General features: G+C 36.2%; 1 protein-coding gene across 3 annotated transcripts in view; it reads right to left on the bottom strand.

Annotated features, from left to right (window-relative positions):
* Positions 1 to 17,708, bottom strand: part of YTHDC2 (YTH N6-methyladenosine RNA binding protein C2) — a 69,390-nt gene that overhangs the window by 22,007 nt on the left and 29,675 nt on the right. For all 3 annotated transcript variants that reach the window (XR_008297241.1, XM_027076881.2, XM_027076882.2), the window contains 11 exons: positions 14,780 to 14,958; positions 14,434 to 14,530; positions 14,267 to 14,354; positions 14,098 to 14,178; positions 12,066 to 12,148; positions 8,514 to 8,619; positions 6,943 to 7,062; positions 6,352 to 6,624; positions 3,064 to 3,190; positions 1,607 to 1,812; positions 1,067 to 1,262 (listed from right to left, as the gene is read on the bottom strand). Coding sequence is in view for 2 of the 3 variants with exons in the window: in XM_027076881.2 (XP_026932682.1) it covers positions 1,067 to 1,262; positions 1,607 to 1,812; positions 3,064 to 3,190; positions 6,352 to 6,624; positions 6,943 to 7,062; positions 8,514 to 8,619; positions 12,066 to 12,148; positions 14,098 to 14,178; positions 14,267 to 14,354; positions 14,434 to 14,530; positions 14,780 to 14,958 (1,556 nt within the window). In the remaining variant the exon portion in view is untranslated. The remainder of the gene's footprint in view (positions 1 to 1,066; positions 1,263 to 1,606; positions 1,813 to 3,063; positions 3,191 to 6,351; positions 6,625 to 6,942; positions 7,063 to 8,513; positions 8,620 to 12,065; positions 12,149 to 14,097; positions 14,179 to 14,266; positions 14,355 to 14,433; positions 14,531 to 14,779; positions 14,959 to 17,708) is intronic.

The following is a 17,708-nucleotide window of genomic DNA, read 5'->3' as shown; positions in this document are numbered from 1 at the left end:
GAAAAAGAACAAAGCCCAAAGTTAGTGGAAAGAAAGAAATGATGCAGATCAGAGCAAAAATAAATGAAATAAGAGACTAAAACACAATAGAAAAGATCACTGAAACGAAGAGCTAGTTCTTTCATGAATTGTTTTTAATGTTTTTTTTTTTTAAATGTTTATTTTTGAGAGAGAGAGACAGAGACAGAGTGTGAGTAGGGTAGGGGCAGAGAGAGAGGGAGACGCAGAATCTGAAGCAGGCTCCAGGCTCTGAGCTGTCAGCACAGAGCCTGATACGGGGTTCGAACTCACGGACCGCAAGACCTCAGCTGAAGTTGTATGCTTAACCACCTGCGCCATCCAGGCGCCTCTATGTTTATTTATTTTTGAGAGAGAGAGAGTGAGAGAGCACAAGTAGGGGAGGGGCAGAGAGAGGAGGACAGAGGATCTGAAGGGGGCTCTGCACTGACAGGCTGAGAGCAGCGAGCCTGATGTGGGGCTCGAACTCACCAAATCACGAGATCATGACCTGAGCCAAAGTAAGATGCTTAACCAACTGAGCCACCCAGAGGCCCCCTGCTCCCGCCAGAACATTTTAAATGCATTATGCCACTTTTAAGTGATAGTATATTTTGCAGCCATTAATATAAAAGAGTTTTTAAAACTTATATTCTGCATAATGAAAAAACAATGTAAAATAGCTTAAGAAATATGTAAAAATATTAAACATAATTTTTAAATAATATTAAAAAGTGTTTGCATAAGGGAAATGAGATCATGGGTCACTATTAATATTATTTCCTTAAACAATTACCTTTATTTATGTTAAACTGTTATTTAACTTCAAGTGGGAGAGAAAAGTAAACCTATCAAGATTAATCAAAAATGCACAAATCAATGCACAACCAAGTTACCTTTAGAAAAATCAATTTTAAGAACTGAGGTATACTTCAGTAGTTTCTAATTAGTCTTACCATATCAAAAGGGAGCTACTACTACATAAATTTTGGTAATTTCAAAATTTATTTGGTCCAGTGAAAAAAATTTCATTGCAGATAGATTTTCATTTCCTTCATAATCCATTTACCTCGAAATGATGAAGGTTCTTGAAGAGCGTTACTTGCCAATCTAGCTGGTCCACAGAACACCAATATAGTGACGGGTGTCACTGCTGAACAACATCGAATATTAGCTATTCTATGGGCCCTGGTCATTTCATCATAAATAAGCCAATCTGTAGGTAGTGCCTGAATCGCTGCAGCCTGACCATTGGCTGGAGGAATCTATTAGAAAAATGGATTGAAGAATTGTTAACTGTATGTCACCTAGTTTACCGGCAATACTTTTAAAATGTAAAAAGTCCCTCAATGAAACAGATGAGGTGTATTAATACTCAAGCAAAAACTAAAGCACGTCCTTGTTCATACAGCTAGTAGTCCTCATTACCTAACACACTACCTCTTCCAACTCTAAGATTCCATCAAAAATTTGTTCCAATGTTGAATTAGACATAGGTAACTAATTTCTTAAAGCAGGCTGGTATTTGGAGCATTTTTGGTTGATCTTCAACTATGTAAATTAGATCAGTTTGACTTCAAGGCCTAAGACAGCATTAAAAATGTTTTACCTTTTTATACTGAGGCTGACTGAGAACTGAAGTGGGATGAAACCGAACTTTTTTCTCCTTTGGCCCTGTCAGTACTACATTCTCTCTGTCCACATGGACTACATTAGGATACATGCCTGCCACCAATGCAGCTTTAACGACAGCCCAGTTCTCAGAATTTGTGTTAACATCTCGAATATCACCACCGCCTCGTGCTCTAACAAAACCTAGAAGGACGAAAAAAACCACACCAACTTTTTCTATTGTGCAAAATATACTTTTAAACGTATGCATTTTTTACAAAAATTGTATAGCCCATGTAAGTTTAGGGATATTCAAATTCCAGAGCAATTAATAAAATCTCCTCTGGTAAGTTTAAGATACAGATTAAATATTCTAATAAAGTTTAGGTTTGTTCACTGGGGATGTGGGACTCTTAAAAAAAATACACACTCTTGCTATAAAGTTCTTCATAAGCTGCGATCAGAAATGTACTAAAATTTAAAAAAAGAAATGCACTAAAGTCACAGCTGAAAATTTAAAAAAATACACACTCTTGCTTTTTATAAAGTTCTTCTTAAGCTGCTGTGAGAAACATACTAAAATTTAAAAAAAGAAATGTACTAAAGTCACAGCTGAAAATTTTTAAAAAAATACACACTCTTGCTACAAAGTTCTTCATAAGCTTCTATGAGAAATGTACTAAAATTTAAAAAAAGAAATGTACTAAAGTCACAGCTGAACATCTAAACCACTCTTCTACCTGGTATTAATAACACTGTGGTTATGACAGACAAATTCTGGAGTGAAGTAAATATATTCTTGCTTGAATTTCCAAAGCCCTTCACATTTCCCGATATTTACAACAACTCGAAATCCTTTGGCTCGCTCCTTATAGTATTTTAACACTTTAGCTAATCTATGAATCCTGGCTCTGGTAGTCTTTGGCTATTTTTTCAATGTACCATGCTACTCAAAAGGAAATTTAAAGATACAATTCTAAATTGACATAGCAATACTGGCATTCTCTTTTAAAAAAAAAAAAATTAAGTACCTTCAAGTGATTACTAGTTGTTTTATGTTCCACAAACATGAAGACCAGCATTCAGATCAACCTACTTACATTTTTTAACTTCTATTTCACAGACATAATGATCGTTTATTAATAGTGATAAAACAGAGCTACATTATCTACAATGATCTTTGCCAACAAATAGACTACAAATTGCTCACTGCCTACAGTATCAAAAGGTGTTCACAGATTTCTCAGCTACAGGCCTCCACAATATCATTTTTTAAATCAACAAACTCTGAGATCACATAGGAGTCTACAACACAGTTCATAAATACAAGATCTACAACAATGTGAAAAAATCATAAAAATAATGTAAAATGGCATCAGTTAACACTACAAATACTACGAGGTATAGGTAGGGTACTCTCAATGGTCTAAATAGGTTCTCTGGGGAAAACATTACCTGATGCTCTAAGTTGACCAAGCAACTGAGTTCTCATACCAATGATTATTTCCATGGTAGCTTGCGAAAGAAAATTCTTTTCGCAAAAGGCTCGCTCCCACCCATCACTTCGTGCTTTCTGCCATGCCTACAAAAACATAATTATATAACGAGACACATTTACCAAACTCCTTAGTTAGGCAGCAAAGTAACTGAAAACCACTACATTAACCACTCAAGGTCAATTCTCCTTCTAATTATTTGATAAAATCTAGGACTTCATTAAAAAAAACAAAACTCAGGGCTCCTGGGTGACTCAGGTCAGTTATGCGTCCGTCTTCAGTTCAGGTTGTGATTTCACAGTTCGTGGGTTCGAGCCCCACATCAGGCTCTGTGCTGACAGCTTGGAGCCTGAAGCCTGCTTCAGATTCTGTGTCTCCCTCTCTCTCTGCCTCTCCCTGCCTTGTGCTCTCACTCTCTCTCTCTCAAAATTAAATAAACATTTATAAATAAACAAACAAAACTCAAAGATACAGAGAACAGATTGGTAGTTGCCAGAGGTGAGGGAGGAGAGGAAGTAAAATGGATGAAAGGAGTCAAAAGATACAAACTTCCAGTTACAAAATAAATTAAGTCCTGGGAAGGTAACTGTAGTACAGCATGGTAACTATAGTTAATAACACTGTATTGTATATTTGAAAGTTGATAAGAGAGATTTTTTTTGTCCACTTTTTTTTATTGAGGTATCACTGACATTTAACATTATACTCATTTCCGGTATACAAAATAGTGATCCAATATCCATATATTAATGTGAAATTATCACCACAATAAATCTAGTTAACATACCAGAGAGTATATCTTAAAAGTTATCATCACAAACAGAAAAAAATTTGTAACATATGCAATGATAGATGTTAACTAGACTTACTGTGGAGATCATTTTGCAATGCATACAATTACAGTATCAATGTGTTTTACACCTAAAACTAATATGTCAATGACGTCTCAATTTTTTTTATTAAAATTTTTAAATTAGGGGGCGCCTGAGTGGCTCAGTCAGTTGAGCGACTGACTTCAGCTCAGGTCATGATCTCGCAGTTTGTGAGTTCGAGCCCCGCGTCGGGCTCTGTGCTGACAGCTCAGAGCCTGGAGCCTGCCTCGGATTCTATGTCTCCCCCTCTCTCTACCCCTCCCCTGCTCACGCTCTGTGTCTCTCAGTCTCTCACTAATAAATAGACATTAAAAAATTTTTTTTTAAATTTAAAAATAAAAAAATAAAATTTTAAAATTAAATATAAAAAATAAAATCTAAGACTTTATGATCAAATGAAATTTATCATTAATTTATACTCAAATGCTACGAAAGTCACTGAGTTTATAAAATCCCAATGAAAACTACGTATCCTTTAACTTAAATGACCAGCTGTGTAAACATATTTAACTTTTCATATGTGTTTGCTAATTTTCTTCCACTGAAGTGTGGGAGGTTTTTAACTAAGCCATTATAAACACCACTTATATTTAAGGATTCTGCCACTCCAGTCCTCCAAAAATAAGCTCTATATCAACCTCTTAATCTATCTTTGAATGGGAAGTGGGATTTCTAGAAACCATCTATATGCAGTATAGGAAAACTTCTCTTTGAAAATGACTTTTCTTGCTTTGGAATATAACTGAAAGACCAAAGCAGTAATTTATCCTTTCTGCTCTTGAAGGAGCTGGGAGAAAAGCAAAAAATACATAGGAATTCTACTCCAAATCTCCCTCTAATTATTATCTACTCAACTAATCTACAGTAAGACGTGGTATCTAATAGACTCAATAGCATTGCATTATCCATTGTTCAATAATGCTCACAAAATAGCTTGCCAGTGTTTTCTTTAAACCGTATACAGTGAAAAAATCATCTATGCCTGGAAAAGAGTCACTTCTGCGTAAACAAAATGAAATTTTTTTTTTTATGTTTATTTTATTTTTGACAGAGAGAGAGAGAGACAGGGCATGGGCAGGGGAGGGGCAGACAGATAGGGAGACACAGGATCTGAAGCAGGCTCCAGGCTTTGAGCTGTCAGCACAGAGCCTGATGCAGGGCTCAAACTCACGAACAGTGAGATCAACCCTGAGCCGAAGTTGGCACTTAACCAAATGAGCCACCCAGGCGTCCCAACAAAATTAAATTTTTAAAAACTGTATAGTCATAGCCCACATTCAAGAGAATTTAAGGATGCCTTTTCAAGAAATAACATATTCTTCTCCACATATCTGAAATTCTAAATTAGATATCATTTCCTTTCCTCAGAATCCTATTTTCCTTATCTTTTCTTTCTTATTTATCATGTTCATCAATTTCTCACTACTGTTATCTTAAAAAGTTTTAAACGATATTTAGATTTTATAAAATTAAGTTCTTAGCATCGTGTCTTGAGCACACAAGAAAAAGACATACTCTTAAAAAAAAATCAACACAGAGATACTAAATTCAAGATAAGTTTCTTCCTCGGTTTGTTCTACATACTTTGAATAATATACATTATCTCTTTTTTTTTTTAAGTTTACTTATTTATTGTGAGAGAGGGGGAGAGGCAGAGAGAGAATCCCAAGCAGGCTCCACACAGTGTGGAGCCCAACGTAGGCTCAAACGCACAAATCATGAGATCATGACCTGAGCCAAAATCAAGAGTCAGACACTCAATCGACTAAGTCAACCAGGCACCCCATAATATACATTGCTTGTCAACCAAAATTTGAGAGCATTTCCTGCCCAAGATATGATTAAAAGGAACTTGGATATCGGGGCGCCTGGGTGGCGCAGTCGGTTAAGCGTCCGACTTCAGCCAGGTCACGATCTCGCGGTCCATGAGTTCGAGCCCCGCGTCAGGCTCTGGGCTGATGGCTCAGAGCCTGGAGCCTGTTTCCGATTGTGTGTCTCCCTCTCTCTCTGCCCCTCCCCCGTTCATGCTCTGTCTCTCTCTGTCCCAAAAATAAATAAACGTTGAAAAAAAAAATTAAAAAAAAAAAAAGGAACTTGGATATTAAAAAATACATATAAGTAAATAAATATATACATACACATATTCCTACAGGGAGAAAACTGAGAAAATAAAAGAAAAAAAGGTAGAGAAAAACAGTGATAATTTTAACACAAGGACAGCAGGAATGTATGTTTCTGAGCTATTTATAAAATGTGACTTTATAAGGAAACCAAATTAATGGAGTCCTAGCTCTTTTTTAATTTGTTACACTTGCCCCAGAAGTGTGTTCAACCAGCAACATGTTCAGAAATGAAATGACAACAACGACCAGTACCTGGAATGCTCTGAGAAGTGCCATGTGGTCACTGAAAGTTCCTGCAGTGAAGCGTTTCCTACAGAGCATAGCTGCGCGCTTTTGAGAGGCCTGGGTTGGCAGTACAAAAGGGTCTCGATAGGCCAGGGTGCAGGCAATTGTAAGGATGGGGTCCAGACACTTTAACACGACAGCACACAGGACCATTTTTCCAAGATGTGGTTCTACGGGCAGGTCAGCCAAATGATACCCAAGCTCAGTGAGATCTTCCCACGCGTCCATTGCATCTATTGTCTAAATAAAAGCACACAAAACAGAATCTAGCAGGACCAAAATGTTTCATGATGTTTAATCGAACCGCATACTTAAAAATCATAAAGAAATAAAAATGTAAATTTTCTTTTGCCACATCTTATAGAAAACATCGTTTGCTTCAAATATTTTATATAAAAAAGATCTACATCAACTGTTTTACTGTAATTACCATGAGAGTATTATTCAAAATACATGCTTCTTTCAGATAATCTTTTTAAGTACAAAAATCAGGCAAGATATATTCCCACTTTAAATTTCAAGTAAAATCAGTAAAGTGAAAACTATGAAGACACGAACCTTAAGCATGTGTACAGCATTTCTTACAATTAAAGCAGGTGGAGGTTCAGGAGCTTTCATTAGGAAATCGGCAATAGGACAATTAACTGGGGCTAACAGCTTAGTATGTAAACAAAGTTCCTGCAAATAAGAACAGCAAATAATGTTGAAATGCTGAAATTTATGGTGATTTTGTTTTTTAAAGAAATCATGGAAAACAGTCCCCAAACCGACTAGTAGAGTCTCTGCTTAAAATGAACAGTAGAGGGAACCATGTCTTTCTATGAAAGACAGGCTCTAACCTTGCCCTAGGTGCTAGAACTTTAATATAATAAACACCCTCCATGACCTCCTATCAAGATTACCATTGCCCACACTGGCGATGTCTCCTCACACAGTTCTTATACATAACAGTAAGAGTTATTGTCCAGAAGTCTCTTTTTTTCCTTTACATTACATTCTAGAATCTTTTATCCGTTCAACAAAGTGCTTGCCATGTGCTAGGGACTATGCAGCAAGTTGGGAGAAAAAGAAGATAGACAAGTGTCTGCCCTGGTGGATTTTTCATGGTGGGAAAAACAGAGTAATGACACAATTAACTACTTAGTTACAATTTTTTATAAATGCTGTGAAGGATACAGAGAACTAAAGAGGTAAAGGAAAATATTTAATCAAGTTCAGGAAAGGGCAGGAGGAGGCCATGGGAAGTCAAAGACAACATCTCTGGGGAACCAGCACTTAAACTTGGATGTAACGACTGAGTAGGAGGTAATTATCAAAGAAACAAGAGGGAGGATTCTAGGGAGAGCGGAGCACACAGAAGAAGCCCCTAATACAGAAACAAGGTGTGCTTGAGAAATTCGAACTACTGGTATGAGCAGAGAGAGAAGGAAAGACAAGATGTCAAAATTAAAACTAGAGACACAGGAAGGGCAGATAATTTAGGCTCCTGTTAAGAGTTTTATATTTTCCATAAGGCATGGAAAAGTGGGAAGTCATCCAGGTACATGAATACCAAAAACATGATCCAGTATCTCTGGAAATGTTTAGAAACCAACATCCATCTCAGCACACCAGATAATCAAATTTATGTACTTCCGGTAGTTTTCCCTAGAAACTACAATGTCTGGCTGTTCTGTGAAGTGAGAAGACCTAAAGCAAAATAATAAAGGCCAGGAAATCTCAGCAGACTCCCTTCTAAACTACCATCGTAATCTCAGCATCTTAAACTGAGATTGTGGCATTATCTTTTGGACCTTAAATAATTTGTTTTCTAATCCTCAGTGAGAATGTGAAAGGTGAACACAATGTGGTCGTTAGACTTCTAAAATGTCGCATATAAAAAAAAGCATATTTATAAACTGTACCATAATTTAAATGCATTCAAGTAACTCTTTAAAATTTTAGAGGTTTATGGATTTTCTAGTATAGGAAAAAAATGTTAGGTACATAACCACCCTACATAATATACATTTTATAAGTTTGTTTTATGAGTTGATTATTTAAAGTCCAACTAGTATAAGTTAAAATGGTCCTTTCTCCTCTGTCACCCACAAAAATAGCCTCTAATTTAGAGTTTCGTAAATTCCTACCTGTAATGGCATTCTCAAAAGTTCTGGAGTCTGAAATTCCAACATATTCTGGAATCGGAGTCTGCTGAACAGCCGGAAACAAATTCCAGGTCTACATCTCCCTGCCCTTAAAAGTGAAATAAAAAATTGAGATTCAAACAAGAAATGAAGACTGTATCAAGGAAACTATACAAGCAGTGTGCTAAGGAGACAGAGCAATGGACCAGGGTCAGGATATCTGAGTGCAAATCCCTACTATGATACTCCTCCCCTCTGAATCTTTCCAGAAGGCACTTTACCCATCTGGGATTCATTTATAAAAATTCATGAATGACACCTACCTGATAAGCCTTCGAAGGAAATGATTAAAAAAAAATTTTTTAGGTAAGATACATATGAGACTAAAAATAAAGAAAAAATACATGGTAATTTAAATTTCACCAGCTTTGTATATGTAAATGATGAATCACTGAATCCTACTGCTGAAACCAATATTGCACTGTATGTTAACTAACTAGAATTTAAATAAAAATTTGAAAAGAAAATAAATTTCATCAGCTTTACTGAACTGACACAAGCACTGTGCTCAGAGCTCAGTGCATATGCCGCTGTTTAGAATTGCGCAAAGCAGGCATTAAACAGCTCCCAGGGAGTGGCATCCCCACCACCCTCCCCGTCACCGTACAGACTTGTATCATTTTCTGGGAAGCAGCAGAAAAATATCTCGAAGAAAAGCAGTCTCTTTTCATTTCACCCACAGTCATCATGTCCGCTAATGGCAAGGCTGAGTATGCTAAATGAGAGAGATACAGAAATATCCCTACCTTGGCAAAGCTCACAATCCAGACCCGCAAACATAAGTAACACACTGTTGTAGTTACAAAGTTACAAAAAATGAGACTCTGGACCACTGCTTCCTTCATCAGTACTTTCCTCACTATCAACCCATCCGCTTTCCCTCCTCTCCTGCCTCTTCTGAGATACCTCTGTCTTTTGCCAGTCCTTAAATGTTGATGTTCCTGCGAGGCTGGACCTCAGCCCTCTGCTCTCCTGCTCTACCATCTCTCCCAAGGGGATCCTAATTATCCTCCTGACTTCAATTTCCATCCACTGAGATCTCTTCATCCTAACCCTACATTTACCCTTATGAAACCTTTTAGCCCCACTTAGGTTTTCCAGTCAAACTCAACACAACCAAAAGTTCATTCTTCTCCCCAACAGAACCACTATTCCCACTTTCCATGTCGACGGCACCACCATCCACAAAATTTCTAAGACACCTGTATGACATCCTTGACTCCACAGTATTCCTTACCCCTTAGTATCTCCTGAATGAATTATCTACTTTATTTCTCCACTATCACAATCCACACTACTGTCATCTCTCCCTTACTTTAAATGCAAATATTAATGAAAGAGCCTCCTACTGGGTCCTCCTACCATCAGTTTTGTCTGTACCAACTCATTCTTCAAAGAGCTAAAAGAATATGATCATTGAACCATCCTCTGGTTTATTAAGAAGACAGAAAACACAAAAGGGTCCTTAAGGACCTGTCCGCAACTTACCTCTTTCTGCTCTTTTCACCATTCTCCTCTAAACTAAACTCCACCCAAACAACTTTGTTGCTCACGCTTTTCTTTAGGCCTTTGCGTAAGCCTTGCCTCTGCTAGAAAAGCCTTCCCACAACATCTTTTTTTTTAACATTTATTTATTTTTGAGAGACAGAGAGCCACAACACCTCTTTATTCATATTTATCTCAGATTCTACCTTAACTCCTCTAGAAGCATAATCCAGTTGTAGCACAAATCACATAGTATTATCATTGCTTACTTTACTGGATTCCAAGAAGAACTACACCATTCCCCCCACCTCAAACTCTACTCATCAGGCTCTATTGATCATTGTATCCCTAACACTTGCTCAGTGAAGGCTGTAAAAAAAAAAAAAAAAAAATACCTGTTGAAAGCGATGACAAGAAAAATTTTAACAATTTCTGATTTTCATCCCTAATAATATACTATTAACAGCCTATAAACCTAGCTCAGTGTATCAAGCCACACCTTGTCATAAGAAAACAACTGATACGGTAATAGCAACAAGCCCTCAAGAACATCCTATGAAAGTATAAAGCACAGAAATAATGCGTCCACCATCTTCAGCATATGAGGCACATCTTTAAAGTCAGTATCTGATGTTGTTCTATCAGTTAAAATGAAAGAAAAAAATCAGTCAAATGATTATCGAAAAATACAATACTTTTTTAATCTTTTTTTAAAAAGAAAAAGTAACGCAAGCATGTTATTTATTTATTAAAATAAGTAACCAAACTACAAAGCAATAAAATGAAAATTAAATCTCCTTCAAGAGCCCCACAAACCCACCTTCTCAGAGTCAACAATTGTTTTTTTAATGTTTCTCTCAAACTTGACAATGCATTTGTGCCTAAATATATACTGGGGCGCCTGGGTGGCTCAGTCGGTTGAGCATCAGACTTCGGCTCAGATCATGATCTCACGGTTTGTGGGTTCGAGCCCCGTGTCGGGCTTTGTGCTGACAGCTCAGAGCCTGGAGCCTGCTTCGGATCCTGTGTCTCCCTTTCTCTTTGCCCCTCCCCCACTCACACTCCATCTCTCTCACAAAAATAAACATTAAACTATATATACACATACATATATACATACACATATACATATTTAGCACAAGCAAATACTATTGGATGCATGTTCTACACCTTACTTTTTTCAATTAATAATATATTCTGAAAACCCATTCCACTATAAAAATACATACATCTACATCTTTCCTTTTAACACTTACCTAGTATACCATTGTGTGACTACAGCATAATTTATCTAACTACAATACTTCACTACTAATGGACACTACAATGTTCTCAGATTTTTCACTATTACAAACAATGCTGCAGAAAACATTCCTAAACACATCCCTGCACACAGTGCACAAGTATACTCAGGACAAATTATGAGAAGGTGAATCCAGTGGCAAAGGGTAGATCTGGATCGACAGTTTCAAACTGTCCTCTGAAGAAGTCACACCAATTTACACTCCCATCAGCAAACCATGAAAGCTTACTGGCCTATACTTTTGCCAACTCTGTTGTATGTACTGTTAAACATTTTCATCGATGACAATCCGGTGATAAGCAAAAAATATTACCTCACTAATTTACATTTCTTTTGGCATATATGAGGTGATATATGTGAGGTTCATGTATTGGTCTTCGTGAATTGATTTGGAAGGGGTTTTTTTGCAAAATACAGAAATTAGTCCTTTGTCCTATGTAGCAAATATTGAAGAGATTTTCCATTTAATTTTGTCTATGTTTCTTACATCTTCTGAGTATAGATTATACTAGGCAAAAAAATTTAAAATAAGCTGAATTCAACCTTTAAAAAAAAGTATATTTTAAAATGGATTGCTTTACAAAAATATAAAAATGAAGATTAACATGAAAATCTTAACATTTTATAGAAAGAGTATATATTAAATATGTAATACATACCAAAATGTTTCCATTTTATAGGCAATTGAGTGAATGAATGTACATTACCTGCCTTTTCGTTGTATGGCACTAGCTTTGGATATCCACACCATTTTTAACATTGTAACAAAATTCAGTGCATCAAAGGATTTCTGTAATTAAGTTTTCTTCATGTTAAAACTTTTATAAAAGGGTTAAGAAGAAACAGCAAGAAACATTATGAATATATTTTAACATGCCAAGTTTAATTTAAAGCCTCTTCGCCTGGGTGGCTCAGTCAGTTAAGCGTCCAACTTTAGCTCAGGTCATGATCTCGCAGTCTGTGAGTTCGAGCCCCGCCTCAGGGTCTGTGGCTGGCAGCTCAAAGCCTGGACCCTGCTTCAGATTCTGTGTCTCCCTCTCTCTCTCTGCCCCTCCCCTGCTGAGCGCGTGCTCGCTCTCTGTCTCTCTCACTCTCAGAAATAAATAGGGGTGCCTGGGTGGCTCAGTCAGTTAAGCGACCCGACTTTGGCTCAGGTCATGATCTCATGGTTCATGGGTTCCAGCCCCATGTCAGGCTCTGTGCTGACAGCTCAGAGCCTGGAGCCTATTTTGGATTCTGTGTCTCCCTCTCTCCCTGCCCCTTCCCTGCTTGTGCTCTGTCTCTCAAAAATAAACACTAAAAAAAAAAAAAAAAAAAAGAATTTTAAAAAGAACCATTATTCCCTCCATACATCCTCAAAGATTCTAAAGCAAAAATTCACTATAGAGAAATACTTTAAAAGAGTGGATTCCTAACTAGAATATATACTTAATCATTCAGTGACTTACACTTTCCCTTTCATAGGATAACTATATAGAGCAATTACAAATGCATTCTCATAATAGTTTAATTATAGGATCTTTAGAAAAAATAGTACCAATAGTTTTTAATAAAATGTCACATTTGTCAATTTTGTATGTAAAATAACTTCTGACACTATCATCATATTCTTAACTATGGTTTACTTGATAAATGATACCTATAGGAATTAATTTCTAAATTATTCAAAATTCACTTGTTCAGCTTTAGCTAATTTCAGGGCAATAAAATCTGAATTTTTATGGACTCACCATTCAGACTTTTAAAGATAATATTCATCATTATCCTCTTATAAAAAAACAAAATGTATTATCCCTTCTTTATAGTATCCAACTATAATGAAATATCCAAATTTTATAATAAAATCTTGTGTTCTATAAGATATTCCTTAAAATTACTTTGAAAACATTATAAAGCAATTAATAAATTTTTTTCACATTAAAACATGATCATTTATATCCACTAGAACAGAGATCATTTGCTTTCCCCAACATAGATAGTATCTTTCCTTGAAAATCAACCACCTCTCACTTTCAACTCTTTCAGTAAAAGGACCTACCAAAGTTAAGGGCATTGAGAACTGCTGAGTATTCTAATGCTAAAGAAAATAAATGCTGTCTTTTATTTCTACTGGGTTGGCAGTAAATATTTTAGCCTTTGTAGAGAGTCTCTGTTGCAACTAATTCAAATCTGCCATCTGCAGTGTGAAAGCAGCCATAGTCAATAGGCAGAAGAGTGAACATGGCAGTGTTCCGACGGAATTTATTTTGATAAAAGCAGGTAATGGACCCATGTGTCCACTATCACTTGCTGAACTTTAGTTTTGTCTGCTTCCTCTGAGTATGGTTCTCTCAAACTAAATATCTTTTGAGTATCTGCTACATGTGGAGCACCGGAGATTAAACATTGAACAGGAGGGACATGGTCCATGCCCACATGTAGAAGGAAAGCATACAAAATATGTAATCAAATTCCCACACTGTGACAAAATTTTCAGTGTAGCTAGCCAACCCTTTACTTTCTTCCTAATATTTAATCAGCAGAAGCTCATTTTTTTAATATAATTTGTTACACTAACTGGATCTTATATTCTGAACTGTTTAAAGTAAAATATTCACTTCAGAGAAATCAACGACTACTATGGTAAATTCAGGCAGAACCAGAGATTTTCCCACTAAAGTGAATTCTGCTTATAAAAGCATTTATTGGAATGTAACTTAATCTTCTTCATTTAAATAAAATACAATTCCTCCAACCTACCTCTTTCACCTTACCAGAATCAATAACAAAGACAACATCATTGACTGTGATGCTGGTTTCAGCAATATTGGTGGAAAGGATCTGCAAAATGGAATGTTATGTTACAGTTAATACGAAAACAGGACCAATGACTAATAAAATGGACAAAAGAAGATTTTATAAAGCTTACAATTTTTCGAACACCAGCAGGCGGGTTTTTCAATACCTTCTTTTGATCAGATGTTTGCATATTTGAATGAAGCATAAAGACTTGATATCTGTTGACAATGAAAGGGAAAATACACTATGGTACCTATCTGTTACTTAAAGCAGCAAATATAAAGCTTTAGCTTTTACCTGTGTGTGTTATCAGCAAACCGCTTGTCATCAAACAGGATACGATCCCGCAGTCCAACAATTTCATCATATCCAGGCAGGAAAATTAATATTGCTCCTTGGAGAAGAATAATGTTTTTAACAGTAAACCTCTGGTTTTACAAACCAGAACCAATCAACAGAACCATCTATAATGAACTCTATCACGTGTTTTTATGTACCAATAAACTGTGACACTTATGATGTTTAAGAGATTATTTATGCAATACTGCCAATGGAATTACACAAAAATCTGTACACACAACATATTAATTTTGAAATCGAAGTATACACTGTTGTCCAGTTATTTTAGACAGTAGTTATTTACCGGCATCGCAACCATGGCAGATATTGTATAGAAGGTGCATGATCAAATCCAAGTCTACTTTTTCATCATCAAAACTGTGATGATAAGCTTTCAGGAGCTCTCTGTCTTCTGCACTGAGGTCACTCCCATTTGTGTGTACCAGAGAACTTTCATCTAGATTTCCAAATTCCAGTGAAGCACTAGGAAAAAAAAGACAAAAACAACAACAAAAAAAACCCACAAACTCAATTTTCATCAAAAAAGAGTAATCCTTTAAGGCCAACAATTCCCATGATATCCTTCTTCAAATTTTAAATACACCCTAAAGAGGGTAAGTGATACTTAATGTTCCAGCTACAATTCATGTTTTGGTTTACAGTACATTATCCAAAGTAAAATTTGTCAGTAAGTGATTTTTGAAAACACAATCTGAAGACATTTCTCCAAAGACAATATACGAATGGCCAATAAACACACTGAAAAGATGTTCAACATCATTAGTCATCAGAGAAATGAAAATCAAAACCACAATGAATACCACTTCACACTCACTAGGAGGACTACAATAAAAAAAAGACAAGAAAGTAAGTGTGGAGAGAGGGTGTGGAGAAACTGTAACCATCATACATTGCTGGTGAGAGCATAAAATGGTGAAGCCACTTTGAAAAAGAATATGGCGGTTCCTCAAAATGTTAAACACAGTGTGACCACACGTCCCAGCAATTCTACTTCCACTGCTAGGTATATAAACAAGGGAAATGAAAATACATGTCCATATAAATATGTGTACACAAATGTTCATACCAGAATTATTGGTAAGAGTCAAAAAGTGGAAACCCAAATGTTCATCAATTGATGAATGGTTAAACAAATCGTGATGTATCCACAGAGTAGGTTATTAGTCAGAAAAAGAACACCTGCTACAACATGGATGAACCCTGGAACACATTATGCTAATGAAAGAAGCCAATCACAAAAAGACCAAGTATGATACCATTCCACTTAGATTAAGTGTACAGAATAGACAAACCTACAGAAACAGAAAGTACACTAGGTGTCGAGAGCTGGAAGAGTTGCGTTTTTTGGGGGGAGATGGGTAATGAAAACGTTCTCAAAATTGATTGTGGTAATGACTGTGTAACATGGGTGAACTAACTCATGTGGTATGTAAACTTTACCATAATAAAACTTAAAAGACACAAATTTTCAATCATCATTTATATTTCAACAGGTTGTTCACTCTTATAAACAATACTCTGAAGAAAAGTCGATGTTAAAAAAACAAACAAACCACAATTCTACAGGTACCAGCTTAACATGACTGCTAACTTGGTAATTCTATTCTAAAAGCAGATTGATTTCACTACTTTCCAAAAGCCCAGAATCAGCATAAATTAAATAATTGCTTGCTTCTTCATCCTCTATATAAAAATATAAACTACTGCCATCACTAGTAACTAGCAATAAGATTTCTAGGAAGTTCAGTTCAGCCCATTTCTCTTAAAGAGCTTAGCAGAAAATGAAGCCTGATCTCAATAGGGAAAATATTAAACTTAAAATTGTAGTATTTTAAATTTAAGATCCTTTTTCAAATACTCCAAGTTTTTTGGTTTTTTACTTCTTAACAGGTAAATGAGGAGAGGAGTATGTTCTTTGTTTAAAGCTCTAACTTCAAGGGAGCCTGGTTGGCTCAGTCAGTTGAACACCCAACTCTTGATTTCAGTTCGGGTCATGATGTCATGGTCGTGGGATGGAGCCCCATGTTGGGCTACATACTGGGTGTGGAACCTGCTTGAGATGCTCTCTTTCTTTCCCTTTGCCCCTCTCCACTAGCACTCTCAAAAAAAAACCCACTAACTTTACATATCAATTATCAATAATCCAACACACGTTTTATTAATAAATTGCACTTTAAATGTTTAAAATTGGTGATTGATAATGTCATGATCTGTGGACTAAAAAGAAAGCCCAGGTAGCCAGGATAATTAGAATATTATCCAGATAACTCCTGTACTTGGTAATATATAGTGTGTACTGAGATACTTCCTAGCACCCTAAGAAGCATTCAAAGTGAAGCATTCAAAGTATTAGCACTAAAAGGACTGCAAGTTCTGGGTGCTATTAACTGAAATGACAACAAATCCTGCCATTGTTAAGAACTTTGTCACTCTAAACATCATTAGCATTTAATTGAAATTAAAACGAAAAGACTAATTTCATACTTCAAACATACTTGATCTAATGCCTGAGACTGTATCTATAGAATTAAATACAAAAACCCAACTCATATAAAACATTTATATGTTCTTCAATAAAAGACATTTTGATATATTTTAACTTCAAATTCCATTTTTTTCACTTTTGATTCTTATAGGTTGAAGACCGATAGATGCTATCCACGTATTACTAAACATGTTTTCTTCAGGTATCTTTTCCTTTAATAAAATATCTTTCTCTTTTCTTAAGAGATCTAATCTAAAATCTACACAATCTGGGGGCGCCTGGGTGGCTCAGTTGGTTAAGCGTCTGACTTCGGCTCAGGTTATGATCTCGCAGTCCGTGAGTTCGAGCCCCGCGTCAGGCTCTGTGCTGACAGCTCAGAGCCTGGAGCCTGTTTCAGATTCTGTGTCTCCCTGTCTCTTTGACCCTCCCCAGTTCATGCGCTGTCTCAGTCTCTGTCTCAAAAATAAACATTAAAATCTACACAATCTGACCTAAATTTACCTAAAACCTTTAATTACCAAAATGAAGGCTTTGTTTCATAGGACTGTGAAAAGTATTGTCTGATTCTTCTTTTTTAAATCAAAGTAGAATCAGTTAAGGAGGATCAGTAGCACAGGAGGTAGACTGCAGTAATAGGACTAATTAGGTAGCCCCCATGAAAGTAAGATTTAAACAAAGATATGTGTTCTGTTCCTGTTTTATAACACATTGTTTCTCTTTCATGAAT

Source organism: Acinonyx jubatus, chromosome A1 (genome assembly GCF_027475565.1).
Source record: "Acinonyx jubatus isolate Ajub_Pintada_27869175 chromosome A1, VMU_Ajub_asm_v1.0, whole genome shotgun sequence".
NCBI lineage: Eukaryota > Metazoa > Chordata > Mammalia > Carnivora > Felidae > Acinonyx > Acinonyx jubatus.
The sequence above is the reverse complement of the archived record's forward strand: the minus strand, read 5'-3'. Positions and strand labels throughout refer to the sequence as shown.